The following is a 21,151-nucleotide window of genomic DNA, read 5'->3' as shown; positions in this document are numbered from 1 at the left end:
TTCAAATTAAGGCTTTGGAAGGTATTTTGCTAATTCAGCTGCAGTGAAATTTTAAATTACAAGTAAATTCAAAGGTTGCTTGTAACTAGAAAATCACAAGGTTTGAGGGCAAAAAACAAGCAACTTATAAATACTCCCTTGAGTATTCTTGTCTGAGACTGCTTGACAGCAATTAAAAAGACAGGATTTTAACTCAGTCATTTTTCAACTCATTTAAAAATGTAAAGAAATTTTTTAAAAAAGGCAACATATTTTCCTGATATGGTCTATGAAAGAATGGCTTTAGGTGACCCTTCCACTTTCATTTTTCAAAATCTACTTTTCTTCCTGGACCTCAGGGCCACAATTAGTTTACAAAACAACTCTGCAGAATAAACGACCTAGTACTGCTCAACAAACTTAACAGTTCCAAGCCAAATGTGACTACAACTGAGTCTGTAATTCATTCCCTTGACAGAGCTTCCACATTTCAGAAACATCTTTTTGTCTCTTTCTCAGAGAAAGTTCTTTCATTTTATGATTAATGTCATATGTCAATGAAGGTAAAAGGCAGGCTTTACATGTATATAATGTTTGAAAGTGGGCATTTTGATACAATTTACATCGTGGAATGGCCACTGTGACTTAGTGTAAATAATCTTTTCCACATATATACTGTGTCCCAAAAAAGTCTTGGTACTATTCTAAGCTTTGATAATTTCAGAAGATAAATGCCAAAAGTTTACCCCTCAAAAAAAATTTAAGTTTTTATCTTTTATTTTCTCTTACCTTTATTCAGTATTGTGAATTCTAAATAAATTGTTTAATTTTATCTCATCTGCCACTTGCCATCTTCAGAGGGATTTAAAAAAAATTACAATTAAACTCTCAAATACTGTACTTTGTTAAGTTTGTGGCATTTATACTCCTGAAGTTTTTAAAGCACGTAAGGACTCTTCTAGATAACCACATAGTGAGTCCACTCAACACCGTTCAGGTGTTTATTCAAGTCATCTTCTCAGTAAGGCTTTCCCTGCCCACCCCATATAAACTTTCAACACTTCTTTCCTATTTTACATTTTTATTCTTAGAACTTAGCATTATCTAACATACCTTTTACCAATTTAACTTTTTATATTGTCTATTGCCCCAACTCCACATATGGAGGTAAGATAAAGGAAGAGATTTGTCTATTTGATTCACTGCTATATTCCCAGTTCTTTGAAGAGTACTTGGCACATGAGGCATGCAATAGTAAATAATGTTAGGAGACAAAAAGGGTTACATTGAATAGCATGAACCCAATTATGAAAAAAAAAATGTGGCATACATATATTTCATCATACATAAATATGTATCATACACAAACAGAAGTAATGTTGAACAGTTTACACACACACCTATATCCACACCCACAAAGAAAAAACACTGGAAGTAAACACTTTAATTTTAGCAGTGACTTTTGACATAAACTTGTTTAACTTCTCCACAGGCAACCTAGCTAGCTTCAACATGTATAGGACAGCCATAAGGCTGCAAAACTTAGTGTAGACACCCAATCAGTGCTACCGCATATGACATCATTTCAAATCAAGGACTCAAGTGTCCTCTGGCATCAACCTTCAGAGTATCTGTGTGTTTCCCCACTAATCCCCAAAGAATGTTAACAGAGTATATATCTCAGTAGAAAAATAGGAATATTTGGCTGATTTTTCTTTCTTCCTTTTAATTAACTTTCCATAATTTCGTAAAACAAAGACATCACTTATATTAAAAAAAAAAAACTGTTATCAATTCACAACTTATTCAATACTAAGGTTATTATTTAAGTTGTTAAGTATTTCTTTAAATATTAGTTTTTTTAATCTTCTACCATGCAAATGCAGATTTTTGACCAAAAAAAAATTTTAATAACAGCTTAATCCAACCAAAGTCTTACTTTTCAGCAGTGTTTTTAAGATTGGCTAATTCCTCTTCTAGAGCCCGTAGCTCATTCTCCTTGGTTCTGAGCTCATCTTGAACATCTTTGAGTTCTTGAAACTTCATTAAAATGGAAGCTGCCTGGGATCGAGCACCTGACATAGGCAAATTAAAACAGGCCTTCAACACTGAGTTGCCACATATTTAGGAAACAATACAGTTTTCTAAGAGATTTACACTTGAAATAATTCAACAGCCAATCTTTAGTGGTTTATGAAGGTACAAAATCCATTTTATCATTTGAATCTTAGGGCATACATATGTGATAACAAATACTCTGTATGTGATGGATTATTTATTCAAAATAATCATTGCCTTTGCTCACTGGTAAGCTTCCCTGGTGGCTCAGACGGTAAAGCGTCTGCCTGCAATGCAGGAGACCCGGATTCGATTTCTGGGTCAGGAAGATCCCCTGGAGAAGGAAATGGCAATCCACTCCAGCACTCTTGCCTGGAAAATCCCATGGATGGAGGAACCTGATAAGCTACAGTCCATGGGGTCGCAAAGAGTCGGACACGACTGAGCGAATTCACTTTCTTTACTCACTGGGTGGATTCCTCTCAGGACCATTTTCTGATCTACTAAAATCAGGCTTAGCCATGTGCTTTGCTCTAGCAGATGAAGTGGGAAATCTGCCTCTTCTGAAAGTAAGCTTTAAGAGGCAGCACGTAATTTACCACTTGTTTTCCCTTTCCCATGTGTAAAGTATGTTCAAAAAAAAAGATTTATTTTTCAGTCAGCCTAAGTCCCATAATGAGAATAACATGGAGCAGAGACAAGTAACATGATGTAGCATAATTATAGAATAAATCTGTAAGCCACTAAGATTTGGGAGCTATTTATTACCATATTGTAATGTGGTCTAAACTCGACATAGCATAGTAAACTGGTTTTACCTTACATGCTTTATAACTGTCTGGCAGTAACAGGCTGAAGTGTTAAGCTGTCAAGAAAACTCCAGGTTTGATGGAAGAAAGTGAAGTCAATCAATAATGCTATTATGAACACTTTGCTTATATGACATGGGGTTACATATCTGCCATCACTTAAGGAGGAATTTCAAGAACATATAATTCAGTGAAATCTAAAATGTTCCTTCTAATCTAGATATTTTAAAATATTTGGTTTCTATCTTCCAACTGTAGATACTAGTCATTATGTACACTGGGGAACTTGATCATGAAGCTCATTACATTGGCTACTGTTTTCTTGGACTAGAAAGAAATTAAGATACTTCCTAACTCAAGAGGCATCCAAGTCTCTTGGTTTGGTTAAAAGCACAAACTGTGAAATCAGGCTATCTGTTTAAACTCTGACCCCTGGCTCTGCCACTTATCAGCAAATTTTTAACTGTTTTATACTTTAGTTTCTACAAACATATAGAAAAGATAGTAATGTCTACCTCAAGGTTGCTATAAAGATTAAATGAACTAATTAAAGTCCTTAGGAGAGGGCTTTATAGAATGATAGAAATGTTCCATATGTGCACTATCCGATTACCCACTAAATACTGTGGTTACTGAGCCCTTGAAATATGCCTAGTGCAATTAAATAAATTATTCTATTTAATTTTAATTACCTTATTTAAATGGTAAGTCACATGTGGCTAGTAGCTACTGTATTGGACAGTACAGGCTTACAACACTGCCTAGTACACAGTAAGTACTGTTCAGTATTTGTTATTTATTACATGGTCACTCGACATGGATATGGAAACAGTATCACAAATATTAGGACAGGAAATACATGGTCACTACTTAAGAATTCCTTTCTTAAGGCACCATCTCAAGGGCAGATTTAAAGTTTTGCTTTACTTTTGACAGGAGCAGTAGCATATACACATATCAGAAGTTAACATGTTTCCTAAAGGAAAACTGGTGGTCAAGCTACAATTGCACTGAATAAAACTACTTCGTTTCCCAGTGACTAGAATATCTTAACAAGGCAAAAAAGAGAGAACAAGAATAGACTTAAGATGAGCAAGAAAAGCTATAGTACTGGTTACTAGACTAGAGCTCCATCTGGATGATGACAGTGTCTAATTTCTCAATTAATAATAAGTAACTGTCACAAATGAAAAGTCAATCCTTTGATTAGGAATAAAACACTGAATTATTCCAACCCCAATATTTCCTATTAAAAAAAAAAGTCCCCATCCTATTTAGAACAAGGGAGTAGGAGGACAAAATGATATAAATCCTACCTCCACTCAATGTCCCATGAGGATCAAACACATCGCCTTCTAGAGTTACAGTTCTAGTCATTATCCTTTTATCAAAAGCTACTTTTTTTGCATTATCCATATTGTCACAAACAAATGTCATTCCAAAGACAAATTCCATTGCTTTCTGAAGTTCTGGTTTGTATTCAACCAGGGAAAGAGCCACATGAACATTATTAGGGCCAACCTGTGGGAAAACATATGTCATAATACATATTACTCCTTTCCTTTCAAATACTATTTTATAAAATACTAATAATGCCCACAACTGTTAGTATAAATACTAACAGTAACTTAATATATATACCCAGCACTACAACGCCTTTTGAATTTTCTAAAATGCTATAGAAAACTCACTTTTAGGAAAAAAAATTCAAGTTTAAGCACTGAAAAATCTAAGTAAAACATTTAGCTAAAAATACCAGTCATGAGTTTCAATCAAGTAGAAGCCACTATCAAGTTTCTAAATTCAAAGTGGATTATTTGTGAACACACTTTCTTAAAGTACAATTTCTAGATCAACACAGTTACACAATTACATGTTTTCCTTCAACTATCAACTTGGTTGTCCCAAAGTGAATACTTTTCCATTCAAATAAAACATGCTAGAGCAACTACCTTCCAGTTACAGAAACGAAAACAGTAATTGAGAGTAAACAAGTAATTTAAAAAATCTCTCAATCTTTTATTTTGATCCAACTGTCTTTTCTCACCCTTTGTTTATAACATCTACCTCAGCCTACATTTTTAAAACAACCTAATATGGCTTCACTGACTCAATGGACATGAGTTTGAGTGAACTCCGGGAGTTGGTGATGGACAGGGAGGCCTGGCGTGCTGCAATTCATGGGGTTGCAAAGAGTAGGACACGAATGAGCGACTGAACTGAATATACTTTATGGAGTGTAGTAGTAGCAGAAATCATAATGAAAGCAGCTCTCTGCAACATATGTTCAGCAATGTCCTCTGACACAGCAGTTACCATTCAGTGCGTGTGGCTAAGGGATCTGAGTAAAAGTACTTTTGTTGTTACTTAAAACCCCAACTTACTTCTAACACTGGAACTTGACCTAAGACGAGAATAACTTCCTTCTAGACTCTAAGGTGATTGTTCAAAGTAAAAGAAGTACTAACCAAAATTACCACCTATTTACTTTATACTCATCTTTCTTCTCCTGACAGTAAATAGTTTTCATTGAAGGCTTCTCAATTTCAGAAATTTACTGAATATCCATTTATTATCTTAATTATACATGCAGTTTCAGGTTTCATAGAATTGTTTTTTCAACTCATGAACTTAGAATACCTGCTCAAATACTGATATCACTACTGAAAGTTAAAACTGGTTTCATGTTCTTACCAAATATTATACAACCACAGTAGCCTTTTAAATATATTTCCTTGCACTCATCTATTCACTAGAAACCATACTACTTTAGATCTAGCCCAGCAGCTGACTACATATCCTGGCTACCTGCTTTGTATGTTCACAGGTTGATGGGTAATCTAGAAGAACTCTAGTAGAGAAGCATCTCTGCAAGACTGACAGATTACGTTCCATAACGGTTATCACTATAGCTGGTTTAGTGTGCGTGGCATGAAAAAAACCTGCAGAATTCCTATATTCCTCTATAAGTTCTATAATTCTCATTAATCAGAAATCAAAAGTTTAATATTTAATGTGAAAGTGAGTCGCTCAGTCATGTCCAACTCTTTGCAACTCCATGGACTATACAGTCCATGGAATTCTCCAGTCCAGAAAACTGGAATGGGTAGCTATTCCCTTCTCCAGGGGATCTTCCCAACCCAGGGATGGAACCCAGGTCTCCCACGTTGCAGGTGATTCTTTACCAGTTGAGCCACAAGCCCTGGTGATGAAAGAGAAAAACCTACAACCAAGAGATTACTCTACACAGAAGGATCTCATTCAGATTCAACAGAGAAAGCAAAAGCTTTACAGACAAGCAAATGCTAAGAGAATTCAGTTGATACAAATGAACTTATTTATAAAACAGACTCACAGATTTCAAAAATCATATTTATGGCTACCAAAGGGGAAATGTAGGGGAAGTAATAAATTAGGAGATTGGGGTAAACATTTATACACTACTATAAATAAAACAGATAACCAACAAGGACCTCCTACTGCATAGCACAGGAAACTCTACTGCCCAGGTGGCCGTAGTGGCAAAGAATCAACCTGCCAATGCAGAAGGCATAAGAGACAAGCTTCCATCCCTGGGTCAGGAAGATCCTGGAGGAGGCCATGGCAACCCACTCCAGTATTCTTACCTGGAGAATCCCAGGGACAGAGAAGCCTAGAAGGCTACAGTCCATAGGGTCACAAAGAGTCAGGCATGATTAAAGTGACTTAACACACATAACACACAAAAATAAAACAGATAACTAAGAAGGACCTACTGTATAGCACAAGGAACTCTACTCAGTATTCTGTAATAATCTATATGGGAAAAAAATCTGAATAATAATGGATATACACATGTATGTATAATTGAATCATTTAGCAGTATACCTAAAACACATTTAATCCAACTATAGTCCAATAAAAATCTTTTAAAGAAGACATTCTAATACAACTTTAAAATATCAAAGGGAATTTTAGTCTTCCAACATTTCTATTCTCTTTCCATCTAATTTCACAAAAGCTGATTTTATTCTCTTTGGTATCTTAACTTTTTAAAGCATGGTAACACAATAAAATTTTGTGGTTTGATATATGATTGAAATCCCAATTTACTTCAGAGGACAGTTAATGTCCTATAATTAAAAAAAACAACAACAAAAAAACCAGTAAGATGCAGACAAAGCATATAAAAAAGACTTACAAGATTCTGAGCAATCCTCAGAGTTTCTGGAGCAATACATCTGGATGAAATTTTATTGAGTGGAATTATAGTGTATCGACGCTTCAATTCCCCCTTTTCTAGTAGCTTTTTTCCAGTAACCTAAAACATCGTGTATTATAAATGAAAAATATATTAATGACAACAAAAAACATTTAAAGGGAAACAGTACAAGTTTAGGAATTTATAAATACGCTCAGTGCCTACTATCCCGAACAATCAAAATTCTAAGATAGATATGTGCATTCTGGACTCTGGAGTGGAATAATGTTAATAAAATATAATATAAAAGATCATTAACTCTATCATTTTACCCTGTAAAGATAAACATTTAGCCTTAAGTGAAGTCGCTCAGTCATGTCCAACTCTTTGCGACCCCATGGACTATATACAGTCCATGGAATTCTCCAGGCCAGGATACTGGAGTGAGTAGCCGTTCCCTTCTCCAGAGAATCTTCCCAACCCAGGGATCAAACCCAGGTCTCCCACATTGTAGGCAGATTCTTTACCAGCTGAGCCATCAGGGAAGCCCAACATTTAGTCTTAGAAGAAGTTTAAAACGTCAATAAAGTACCCAATTCTTCTAAGAGCACATGATTTTTCAAGCTAGCAGCTATTATAGTTTTAACAGCAATTATTTGTTTTCTTTAATTAAAATCAGTTTACCTCTGTGTCTACTACAACATTGTAGAGTCGGTCTCCGGCCACTAATTCTAAAGCAGTGGTTGCAGAACTATCTTTTACACTGATCAGTGAAGCTACAAGTCCTTTCACACAATTTCTATTCCAGTTCTTCTCTGGATCCCTAAAACAGAAAAGTGGACAAAAATTAATCTTAGACAAGAAAATAGAAAAAGTTGTATTTTACTAGTCAAGAGGTCTTTCTGACAATACATTAAATTGAAAGCACAATAATCAGTAGTTTTAACAAAATTAAAAGATTTCAAATGTCTCATGACTGTCCAGCTACAGACACATCTTTTATTGTGTTTCACAAATATTGATGTTTTCCGTTGTCATTTTGTTTTTTACAAATTGAAGTTCTGTGGCAAACTTGCATTGTCAGCTAATAGTCTTTAGTAATAAAGCTTTTATACATTAACGTACCCTGGTTTTTTAAAGTATGTATACAGTATTCTATTGTACCCTTAAAAGACTATTGTTTTAAAATCAAAAGATCTTTCAGTATACATAATGTTTTCAAGGTAACAAAAATAACTTTAATGTTCTAATCTTTGTAATACATATATTAAGTATTCCAAGAAAAAAACCATATAGCATTAATAAAACAAATTATAAAATGTTAACACAGCTATTTAACATTAATGATAAAATAACCTTAAAGAAACTTTTTGGGGTAAGATTAAATTCCACTCATTTTGGTTTTGACATTAGTGGCATTAGTAACCTTAAATTCCACAAGAATTTCCCTTGTCTACAACTCTGAAACATTCAATAAAGATTTAAGGAAAAAAGAAAAAACAATTAAGGAAAAGCAGCTTACGCTAACTTTTACACAAAAATATATCCTAGTTACTACCATGTTCAATTTCAAGATTTAACTCTTACCTATAGGCAAATCGAAGATTGGGAAATCTGGCCAAGAGAGCTTCTTCTGTTTCTTTCAGTCTACTGATATCACGAGATAGCTGCCTTCGCCTTTCCAGAAGGCTTTCCTCCTTGTTTTCTGAACAGTAAGCCGTAAGTAAATTGAAACCAAGTTTTAAAAACTCAAATATTCTACTGTTTTAAGGAAAATATTAGTAATCTCTATTTCCAAAGCATTTCTAAAAGCAAAATGCAAACTCCTGATAATATTAAAGAAAAGCATACTTAACATTTGAATTTATATTTAAGTGTCAAGTAGACATATTTTGAACACATAAAACCATTTTCATCCTTTCAATTCAAAGGACTGTTTTATACTCTGGTATTTTTCTGATTATATTTATAAATAATTTTTATACTAATTCACATTAACATTAATGAGGTGAAAAAAATTTCCTACTTGCTATTTCCTTTAAGTTTCTATTAATAATCACTACTTCCTAATGATTTAACATCATGTCTTTAAAGGCAAACCTTCATAATTTAGCCTTTTCATTTCAGTTTCAAGTTTTTCTTTAAGTTTTTTCACAGCTTCTAATGCTTCTTGATCCTTCCTATAGCCACTATCCATCTTCTTAATTTCTGTTTGTTTAGTCTTTAATTCTTGTTGGGCATGTTTCAACTTCATCTGAGCCTGTAACAGAAAAACATATAACAGGCTATACGAGGCAGATAGCGCTAGTGATAAAACAGCCACATATTTAGACTGTTTTAAGAGACATCAGCCTTGAAAATTTAACTGACTACTTGGATCAGTATATCAACAGGGAATCATTTCCCAATGTATTCTCCTCAAAATACTACTCAGAATATAAATGTATATATGCTCAAATATTAAATATCTTATAATTTAAGTCTATATTTTTAATATTTATAAAACTAACATCAATGAGCTCAAAGAGTAATATCAAAGAACTGTCATTAGCTGATGACACCACCCTTATGGCAGAAAGTGAAGAGGAACTAAAAAGCCTATTGATGAAAGTGAAAGTGGAGAGTGAAAAAGTTGGCTTAAAGCTCAACATTCAGAAAACTAAAATCATGGCATCTGGTTCCATCACTTTATGGGAAATAGATGGGTAAACTGTGGAAGCAGTGTCAGACTTTATTTTTGGGGGCTCCAAAATTACTGCAGATGGTGACTGCAGCCATGAAATTAAAAGACGCTTACTCCTTGGAAGGAAAGTTATGACCAACCTAGATAGCATATTCAAAAGCAGAGACATTACTTTGCCAACAAAGGTCCGTCTAGTCAAGGCTATGGTTTTTCCAGTGGTCATGTATGGATGTGAGAGTTGCACTATAAAGAAAGCTGAGTGCCGAAGAACTGATGCTTTTGAACTGTGGTGTTGGAGAAGACTGAGAGTCCCTTGGACTGCAAGGAGATCCAACCAGTCCATTCTAAAGGAGATCAGTCCTGGGTGTTCTTTGGAGGGAGTGTAGCTGAAGCTGAAACTCCAATACTTTGGCCACCTCATGCGAAGAGGTGACTCATTGGAAAAGACTCTGATGCTGGGAGGGATTGGGGGCAGGAGGAGAAGGGGATAACAGAGGATGAGATGGCTGGATGGCATCACCAACTTGATAGACGTGAGTTTGAGTGAACTCCGGGAGTTGGTGATGGACAGGGAGGCCTGGAGTGCTGCAGTTCATGGGGTCGTAAAGAGTCGGACACGAATGAGCTACTGAACTGAACTGATCAAATTAAAAGCAAAATAAAAAGCTAGAAATCACTTCCTTCTTTTTCACTTAGGTATGCATATTTGCACTTATATAATATTTATGCTGTCCAACTGTGCACTTAACTGTATTGATGAGGAATAAAAGTATACAGAAAAAGGATGCTAAACTGACAGAAAAATGTATATGCTATAAGTATGACACTAAAATGCTATAGTTTTAACTGTGGCAGGCATATAAATGAAGATGTTTTTGTTTTCCTATTAAAACTTAAAACTTCAACTTTATAATGTCAATAAAATACCAAAAAGATGAAAACAAATACATTAACCTCAAGTATTCCATACAATGCTGAAAACAGAACACAGCATTTATTGCACTTAAAATTTCAATTAATCTATAAAGGTATTTTATGTTTTATGGCATCTTATACTGATATTGTCAATAGGTAGAGATCAGTATATTGAATTTCATTGTTTTAGGTGCTAAGCAGCAGCAGAATGTAATAGTTGATAGTTATCTGAATATTTTCAACATTTTGTTTAACAACTGCCAAAGCGTAGTGTGAAGGAGCTTCACAAAAAATCAAATAATAATAAAGAAATAAAAACTGCAATCACATAGTTCTTACTGTCTGTACTTACCTGTTTGGCTTCTGTCTGAGTTTTACTTATTTCATTTTTACAGGCCATCATCTGACCAGCAAGAGTTGCTTCTGCTCCATCTTCATTACTGGACAGACCAGCGGAAACAGCATTAAAGTGCTGCTGTGCAACGGCCAAAGCTTCAGCATCTTTATTACTTGCTTCTTGAAGGGCACTTAGTCCATCTGTTATTTTTTTAACCTCTTTTTCCTTTGCTGCTAAAGTTTTAGAATCCTTTAGGAAGAGTTTGAAATTGGAAAGTATTATATTTTAGAAAACCAGTGAAACATACATACCTTTAATGTCATGAAATTTCATACCAATTTGAAGTGAACATGGTAATTTAACCATAATTTTAAATATTTTATTCCCATTTTGAAATTTCTCAGTTTTTAGGATAAATGTACCTCTTATCCTAATAGAAATACCTTCATTCCATGTTATAGTCAAATCTGAGAGAGAATGAGTTAAAATATTATTGCAAATTTAAACAAACCACTTGAAACAACTAAAAATCACGGTCTAAAACTATAATATTGAAATAATATCCACTCTACCCCAAGAATAAAAGAAATTTTAGGATTAAGAGTATGTATATGAAACTGCTTTTATAAACTATTAAAGGCCATAAAATTTAAGTATTAAATTATTATGGGAACAGCTTCCCTGGTGGTTCATACAGTAAGTAAAGAATCTGCCTGCAATGCAGGAGACCCCGGTTTGATCCCTGGGTCAGGAAGATCCTCTGGAGAAGAAAATGGTAACCCACTCCAGTCTTCTTGCCTGGAGAATTCCATGGACAGAGCCTTAGCAGGCTACAGTCCCTTGGATCACAAAGAGATGGAACAACTGAAAGACTAACACTCTCACTTAAATTCTAATAACCAAATATCTAATGCTATATAAGATACCAGCACTAAAAGAAAAAAAATCTAGTCATATTTACATGAAAGTGATCAGAAATTTGGCTCACTTAATTCATGATGCACTGGGTATTTCTTAGATATTTACCATGTACCAGGCATTATTCTAGATATTAAAGACACAGGGTCCTCAGGAGCCTACATTTTTAAGGTGGAAAACATAGTAAACACATAAAGCAAAAAATGATGGAACTACTATTTTAAGAATAATGAGAAAAGGCCTTTTTGTGATGACATTTTGAGCAGAAACCTAAATGAAACAAAAGGTGTGACCGTGCAAATACTAGGGGGATGGTACACTTGCCAAGCTCTGAGGAATATGCTTAGGTATTAGAGGAACTGTGGCTGGAACACAGTAAGTAAAAAAAGGCAGCTAATGAGGATACTACTGAGTACCTTCCTGGGAGGTGATGGCATGAACCACGTGAGGAGTGAAAGGTGGCTGTATTCTGGATATACACATGTATCTGGATATTCTGGATATACTTTTAAAATCAACAAAATCTGTCGAAGAATTAGATACCACAGGGTTGGGAGAAAGAAGAAAATTCAGGACTATAGGTTCTGGAGTGAACAGCATCATTACTTACATGAGGAAAATTCAGTAGCTCAGTTAGGTTTGGGTAGGTGAGGAAAATTTAGGAGTTCTATTTTGGATATGTTAAGTTTTAGATTTTTTAAAGTCATCCATATAAACATGTCAATTAAATAGCTGGACAAATGAGTCTTTCAAAGAAGGAGTCAAGGTTGATTATAGGTTTGAAAGGCATCAACATGTAGATGGTACTGAGGGGTACACGGCTGGATGGGATCACTAAAGAAATGAGTATATATAAAGAAGTCTGACCATTAGCCCTGGTGCATGCTAAAATATGTATTTTGATTTGCATTTCTAACCTGGATTCAAAGTTCGTATTTTCAACTATCAAATCAATATCTCTACTTAGATGTCTAACTAGCTCCTCAAGCCTATTATTCACCATTCAACAAATGGTAACCATATTTCAAACTGTCAACAACAGAACTCTGGAGTTATCCTTCAGTCCTCTTTCATATTCAAACACCAATCTGCTGGGCACTATTTATAGTAGCAAAGACATGGAAGCAACCTAAATGTCCATCGACAGATGAACCAATAAAGATGTTATACCCACACACTGGAATATTACTCAGACATTAAAAAGAATGAAAAACTGCCACTGGACCAATGGATACCAAGGAATGGACCTAGAGGTTATCATACTGAGTGAAGTCAGTCAGAAAGAGAAAGACAAACATCATGATATCACTTATATGTGGAATCTAAAATATGATACAAATGAACTTATCTACAAAATAGAAAGACTCACAGACACAGAGAACAGACTTGTTTTCAAGGGGAAGGGTGGGAAGGGGAGGGAAGGACTTGGAGTTTGGGATTAGCAGGTACAAATTATTATGTATAGGATGGATAAACAATAAGGTCTTACTGTATGACAAAGGGAACTACATTCAATATCCTATGATAAACCATAATGGAAAAGAAAATAAAAAAAAGAAAATACATGTATAACTGAGTCACTTTGCTGTACAGCAGAAAACAACATTTTAAACCAATGAACTATAATTTTAAAAAAATCTGCTGGGTATATCTGTTGGCCTACCCTTAAAGTACACACAAAATCCCACAACTTCTCTAATATTCTACCTTCTATTGCATCTATCCAAGGACTATCACTGGCACTACCAATTACTACCTGGTTTCTCTACTTCTTCCCTTTAATTTATCCTCAAAACAGCAAGAATAGTACTACTAAAATATTAAAATGTCACCCTTGGGCTCAACCAACTCCAGCAGCTTCCCATGCCACTCAGAATAAACAGCAAAGTCCTTCACATATTTTGCAAAACCACACGTGATCCTACACCCCATCTCTACTACTCAGTAGCAACCGGCTTTACTTCTCTCTGCTTTTCCAATACCTTAGGCACTTGGAGCTGCTGCTGCTCTTTTGTCTGGAACATCTCCCCCCACAGCCTCCCAATCTATCTACACCCTTCTCTGACCACCTTCAGGTCTCTAATGAAATAGAAGCCTCCCAATGAGACCTTTAATGTTTACCCAATTGAAAATTCCAAATTGTACCTCCCTGCCCAATACTAACCCTATCCACTGCTTTTTTTCTCCTCATCAGTTACCACTATATAACATACTTCATATTTCACTTATTTTATCATCGTTTTCCTCACTGGAATGAAGACACACAAGGCATTTTGTTCATTATTGTCATTTTGTCAGTTGCTACATCCTAGCCTAAACAATTACCCTGGGTCCACAGTAGGCACGTAATAAATATTAACAGAATGGAGGAATGTATATTACTAGAATTAAATTACACTTCTCATTTGCTTACCTCTACCATATTTTTCTCCAGTTCTTTGCGTTTGTTCTCTTCACTTGCCAGATTTTTCTTCTTGAAATCAAAGGCACTTTGAGATTTAGTATTAACTCGCTGAGCTTCTGTAAGAGCATCTTCTAAAGATCGAAGTATACCTCCAACTTCCTATAATCAAATGCACCCAATTCAATCATGTACTTAAAAATTTGTTAGTGTATAATTTATATGTATTTATTTTTAATAAACTATGGACTCTACACATGGACATCACCAGACAGTTAATACCGAAGCAGACTGATCATATTCTTTGCAGCCAAAGATGGAGAAGCTCTATACAGACAGCAAAAACAAGACCAGGAGCTGACTGTGGCTCAGATCATGAACTCCTGATTGTCAAACTCAGACCTAAATTGAAGAAAGTAGGGAAAACCACTAGACCATTCAGGTATGACCTAAATCAAATCCCTTATGATTATATAGTGGAAGTGAGAAAGAGAGTCAAAGGATTAAATCTGATGGACAGAGTGCCTGAAGAACTATGGATAGAGGTTTGTGACATTGCACAGGAGGCAGGGATCAAGACCATCCTCATGGAAAAGAAAAGCAAAAAGGCACAAAAGTTGTCTCAGGAGGCCTTACAAATAGCTGTGAAAGGACGAGAAGCGAAAAGCAAAGGCGAAATGAAAGATATACTCATTTGAATACAGAGTTCCAAATAGCAAGAAGAGATAAGAAAGCCTTCCTCAGTGATCAACGCAAAGAAATAGAGGAAAACAAAAGAATGGGAAAGACTAGAGATCTCTTCAAGAAAACTAGATATACCAAGGGAACTTTTCATGCAAAAATAGGCACAATAAAGGACAGAAATGGTATGGACCTAACAGAAGCAGAAGATATTAAGAAGAGATGGCAAGAATACACAGAAGAACTATATGAAAAAGATATTCAAGATCCAGATAATCACGATGGTGTGATCACTCACCTAGAGTCAGACATCTGGAATGTGAAGTCAACTGGGCCTTAGGAAGCATCACTACTAACAAAGCTAGCGGAAGTGATGGAATTCCAGTTGAGCTATTTCAAATCCTAAAAGATGATGCTGTGACAGTGCTTCACTCAATATGCCAACAAATTTGGAAAACTCAGCAATGGCCACAGGACTGGAAAGGTCAATTTTTATTCCAATCCCAAAGATAGGCAATGCCAAAAAATGCTCAAACTACCACACAATTGCACTCATCTTACATGCTAGTTGGAGAAGGCAATGGCACCCCACTCCAGTACTCTTGCCTGGAAAATCCCATGGACGGAGGAGCCTGGTAGGCTGCAGTCCATGGGGTCTCGAAGAGTCGGACACAACTGAGCAACTTCACTTTCACTTTTCACTTTCATGCATTGGAGAAGGAAATGGCAACCCACTCCAGTGTTCTTGCCTGAAGAATCCCAGGGACGGGGGAGCCTGGTAGGCTGCCGTCTATGGGATCGCACAGAGTCGGACACAACTGAAGCGACTTAGCAGCAGCAGCAGCAGCACACACTAGCAAATACTCAAAATTCTCCAAGACAGCCTTCAACAGTACGTGAACTGTGAACTTCCCAATGTTCAAGTTGGATTTAGAAAAGGCAAAGGAACCAAATATCGAATTGCCAACATCCATTGGATCATCAAAAAAGCAAGAGAGTTCCAGAAAAACATCTATTTCTGCTTTTATGACTATGCCATAGTCCTTGACTATGTGGATCACAACAAACTGTGGAAAATTCTGAGAGTTTGGAATACCAGACAACCTGATCTGCCTCTTGAGAAATCTGTATGCAGGTCAAGAAGCAACAGTTGGAACAGGTCATGGAACAATAGACTGGTTCCAAATAGGAAACGGAATACATCAAGCATGTTTATTGTCACCCTGCTTATTTAACGTCTATGCAGAGTACATCATGAGAAATTCCGGGGTGGATGAAGCACAAGCTGGAATCAAGATTGCCAGGAGAAATATCAATAACCTCAGATATGCAGGTGACACAATCCTTTATGGCAGAAAGTGAAGAAGAACTAAAGAGCCTCTTGATGAAAGTGAAAGAGGAGAGTGAAAAATAAAACCCAACATTCAGAAAACGAAGATCATGGCATCTGGTCCCATCACTTCATGGCAAACAGATGGGGAAACAATGCAAACAGTGACAGACTTTATTCTTTTGGGCTCCAAAATCACTGCAGATGGTGATTGCAGCCATGAAACTAAAAGATGCTTGCTCCTTGGAAGAAAAGTTATGACCAACCTAGATAGCATATTCAAAAGCAGAGACATTACTTTGCCAACAAAGGTCCATCTAGTCAAAGCAATGGTTTTTCCAGGAGTCATTTATGGATGTGTGTTGGACTATAAAGAAAGCTGAGCACCAAAGAATTGATGCTTTTGAATAAACTCTTGAGAGTCCCTTGGACTGCAAGGAGATCCAAGTAGTCCACCCTAAAGTAATTCAGTCCTGAATATTCACTGGAAGGACTGATGCTGAAACTCCAATACTTTGGCCAACTGATTTGAAGAACGGACTCATTTGAAAAGACCCTGATGCTGGGAAAGACTGAAGGCGGGAGGAGAAGGGGACGACAGAGTATGAGATGATTAGATGGCATCACCAACTCGATGGACATGAATCTGAGTAAACTCCAAGTGTTGGTGATTGATAGGGAGGCCTGGTGTGCTGCAGTCCATGGGGTCTCAAAGAATCGGACACAACTGAACTGAATTGAAACTATATCATTATCATACAGTAAGATAAATTTTTTTCAATTCAGAACACAATGCCCAGTATACCCAAAATAGTTACATTATTTAATATTTTTCAGTTTATTATTATTCTTACACATGTCTGACCTTATCTTTTCTTTTTTCCAACTCTTCTATTTCATGACTAAGTGCTTTTATTTTTTTATCATTCTCAGACACTTCTTCTTGAAGCTTCTTAATTTTATCCTGCATTTCTTTTAATGCCTCAGCTGAGCGTTCTTTAGTATCTTCAGCCAGCAAAAACTGATAAGCTATATATAAACGACTCAGATGTTCTATTTCTCTCAATAGCTTTTGGTACTCCAAGTAGGAAGATCTTTCCTAAAAGAGAAATCACCAATAAAGTAAAACTCTACATTAATATTTTTAAATAAATTTGGAAAGAATTTAAATACAGCAATACATAAAAAATTTCCCATTACACAATAAACATAATGGATTTTGTCTTAAATTTGAGTAATTATGGACTGTTAATTTTAGGAAACTTCAAACAACATTAGAACTGTGGCTTTTTAGATAGTAATGTCATCTTAATGAATTCTCTGTGGCTATTTCTTCTCAAATATAACCACACAGTTGGGATTAACAAAGAAATATGGACATAAGATTCATAGACTTGTGGGAATAAGTCTATAAAATTATAAAACCATGAATGATACACTATTAAATGTAGTTTGTGGTACTATTACCAAGATGCCCACTCTACATTCATTCATATAACTATTTATAAATATTTGCTCACATATTACTAAACTTGATTCCCACTGGGACCTACTAGGACAAAGTTAACAATGAAAATTCCTAATCTGCAGATGAAGAAACAAATTCAGGGTGATTAAATGAGCTCTTCATATTATCAAATACAGAATTTGGCAAAATCAAATATGACACTTAGGTTTAAACTCGTGATCTAGTGTTTTTCTATTAAATCACAGATACAAAAGCGGAACCTTCAAGTTCACAATTTTTCAGTTTTTCCAATTACATCTATGCTACTCTATAGATAAGAGAGCTTGAGAAGTATCAAAATTTAATGAACATTTAAGAAATTTCTAAATACATGATTTAAAATACTTTCACTGAAACAGTGATATGATGTCAGAAGTACAAAGATTATAGAGAAAACAGTCATCTGTTTCAATACCTATTGTCTACTAACTGCCTTGACAGCAGTAATTTTAGTGAGAGCCCCTCTTACCCTAGAAGTTACTCATCCTACCAAGAGTTTCTAAGAATGCCATACCTTTAAGAAATATTTATTCCACTCAATTCTAACTATCCAGGAAATTTTAGATTTATACTTGTCTTCAACAAAGAATGAACATCTGGCATGTTGTTTTCTGAGATTATGACAGTCAATCTCTAAAACCATTATGACTTAACAGGTATGAAGTGCATTGTCCTCTATAAGCAGAAGGTTGAGCATGGACTATCAACTCTAACTCCTTATCTCATCTCCAAGAAACATTTCTGAGGAGTGGTACAGCTGTCGCCCCCATGTGTATCATCATGGATGCATCGCCAATTTTGAGAGACATCCTAGCTGGCTGTCCTCACATATACAATACACACCTCTTTTAATTTTTGAATGGTTGGAGTAATTTCTTCTTCAAGTATCTGGAAAATAAAGGAAAAACTATTTTTGAGTATGTGAAGTACCATTAAAGAAATTTAAAAGGGAGAAGACTAAAGAAAACTGAACAAAGGCTGGGGAGAAGATAGGTGTGGTAAAATTTCCCTCTTTTACAACAGAGAAACTCTAATAAAAGAAAAGTACTCTCTTTCCTAAAAATATTTTATATAAATTTAATTACCGTCTTAATTTCTCTCAGCTTAGCCTCCTTTTTTTCTATAGTCCTCTGAGCATTTTGTTTTTTGTATTCATACATCCTGGTTCCAGCTGCTTCTTCTATCATGGACAAAATCTGGAAAGATGATTGCATTAATGTTTTAAGAATCAAAGCCAGTGAGTCTCATTGGAATTTACATTAGGATATTACTTAAGGCCTTAACGTCATGAAGCAACTCAACAAAATAGTTAAGGACCATAACATTTAAGTACATAAAAAAAATGTACGTATTACCTATAACCCTAAGATTTAACAAATATTTCTGGCCTTCACTCCAATTCTAAAATCAAACTTTATGCTACACTGAGTTTCCAGAGTACATATCTTTGAAAACTGAAGCCAGTAATTCCTGAGAGGGTAATAGGCAGAAAGGCCAGGGGTCTCCCAAGGGAGGAAATAACCTGCAAGTGTCATCTCTCTTAATTGGCAAGAGGAAACAAACTATCGATATTGTTTTCCTTCTCTATACAAATTTAAAAGAAGGTTTCTCTTAAAATACTGTGTTGTCATAATGACACCTGGTTTCACCTGAAGTTAACTAGTTTCAAACCTTGAGATAACCAACGCATTTTTCTTATGGAAATGTTTGTCTTAAGCTATGCTAATGTACTATGCACTTACCCCAAACTCTGTCTTTAAGTCGGTTCCGCCTCTTGGCTCAGAACCTACTTGACAAACCAGTATGTTATACTCAGATATTATTTCCCTAACCTATGTAAATGTAACTATTTGTATGGTAATCTGTCCTTCTGCAAGATTCAAGTTAATCATTTTATGGCCCAGGATGAACCATTTGGTGCCAAGATTATCCCAAAATGCATCTTATGGGTGAGGGGCTTGGTGCCATTCTGAGTTTTAAGACATTCCTTTCTTTCATTAACAGACTGCTAGTGTCTATATAACATCCAGCTGAAGACTAGAAGTGGGGTACTCTTTCTGCCCCCTTCTGATGCCTATGTCAGAAGCTTTCTCTATCTCCTTTACACTTTAATAAAACTTTATCACACAAAGCTCTGAGCGATCAAGCCTCGTCTCTCGCCCTGGATTGAATTCTCCTCCGGAGGCCAAGAATCCCAGCCGCCTTTTTTCATTCAGCAACCTTTCATTCCTTCTTTCTCTTTTCCTTCAAATATAAGAAAGTAAAAGCTAACTAATATTTCAATTTATAAATTTCTACTTAAACCTGTTCCAAGTGAGACTTTAGCTGTTTTGTTCCTACAAGGATGAAGCATGGCCTAACATTTCCATTCCAACTGTGGCAGATACTTTGAGAACTTGGGCAAGTAATTTAGTTTTCCCTGTTCCTCTCTTTGTTAATCTGCTGAGGACTGAAAGTATCTCAGTGTCATTGAGAAGTAATTCACGTGAGTACACTGAAAAAGGCAAACACTAATTACAATTTTATAAGGATAATTTTTTAGCATTCCTTTATCAGAAGCTTCTAATCACTATCAATCCCTACCTCAAGAGGATTATTTCTCTGAAAACCAGTTTGATTTCCATATATTGGGCAGATTTTGAATGAGAAGTTTCCCTTAAGATGTTATCTGAAGAAAGTAAGTGTGACCTGTGGTTAAACCAGACTAATATCATCAATTATCAGTCGTCTTTTTAGTTCTTCTCCATAGATAAAAATACCAAAAGAGCCTTTGTTCTGATACAAAACATTTATTCCTTCATAGCAACTCTTCTCAACGGGGCTCCAAAACAAAAGTCTTAATGTCTTAAGCAATCCATTATATCTAATGAATTAATTTCACTCAAATCTCTTCCTATAGGGTTTAACTCTGACATGGAACACCAGCTGAGAAAAGCTACTTTAGAACCAAAATTTCTTTTAATACTGTATGGGCACGTAAAACTCCTAGAAAAAAAGTAAGTGGTAAGCTCCCGACATCTGTGTTAGTGATGATTTTTTTTTTGGATTTGATACCAAAAGAAAAGGCACTAAAACCAAAAATAAACAAGCAGGACTACATCAAACTAAAAAGCTTCTGCATAGGAAAGGAAACCATCCACAAATACAAATCAGGCAAATACAAATCAAAACCACAATGAGACATCACCTGTTGGAGTGGCTTTTATCAAAAAGATAAAAAATAACAAAGACTGGTGAATATGTGGAGAAAAGGGAAAACTTGTATGCTGTCTGTGGGACTGTAAACTGATGTATCCATTATGGGAAATAGCATGGAGGTTCCTCAAAAAATTCAAAATAGAACTACCATATGA

General features: G+C 35.5%; 1 protein-coding gene across 2 annotated transcripts in view; it reads right to left on the bottom strand.

The window, feature by feature from the left end:
- Positions 1-21,151, bottom strand: part of SMC2 (structural maintenance of chromosomes 2) — a 51,047-nt gene that overhangs the window by 23,367 nt on the left and 6,529 nt on the right. For both annotated transcript variants that reach the window (XM_061426380.1, XM_061426379.1), the window contains exons 6-16: positions 18,884-18,994; positions 18,642-18,686; positions 17,157-17,390; positions 14,293-14,442; positions 10,977-11,210; positions 9,127-9,286; positions 8,614-8,731; positions 7,711-7,849; positions 7,027-7,146; positions 4,163-4,367; positions 1,919-2,054 (exon numbers count right to left, since the gene is read on the bottom strand). In XM_061426380.1, the coding sequence (XP_061282364.1) occupies positions 1,919-2,054; positions 4,163-4,367; positions 7,027-7,146; positions 7,711-7,849; positions 8,614-8,731; positions 9,127-9,286; positions 10,977-11,210; positions 14,293-14,442; positions 17,157-17,390; positions 18,642-18,686; positions 18,884-18,994 (1,652 nt within the window). The remainder of the gene's footprint in view (positions 1-1,918; positions 2,055-4,162; positions 4,368-7,026; positions 7,147-7,710; positions 7,850-8,613; positions 8,732-9,126; positions 9,287-10,976; positions 11,211-14,292; positions 14,443-17,156; positions 17,391-18,641; positions 18,687-18,883; positions 18,995-21,151) is intronic.

The sequence above is a fragment of the Bos javanicus genome, chromosome 8 (genome assembly GCF_032452875.1).
Source record: "Bos javanicus breed banteng chromosome 8, ARS-OSU_banteng_1.0, whole genome shotgun sequence".
NCBI classification, from domain to species: domain Eukaryota; kingdom Metazoa; phylum Chordata; class Mammalia; order Artiodactyla; family Bovidae; genus Bos; species Bos javanicus.
Note: the sequence above shows the minus strand (reverse complement) of the source record. Positions and strands in the feature narration are given on the sequence as shown.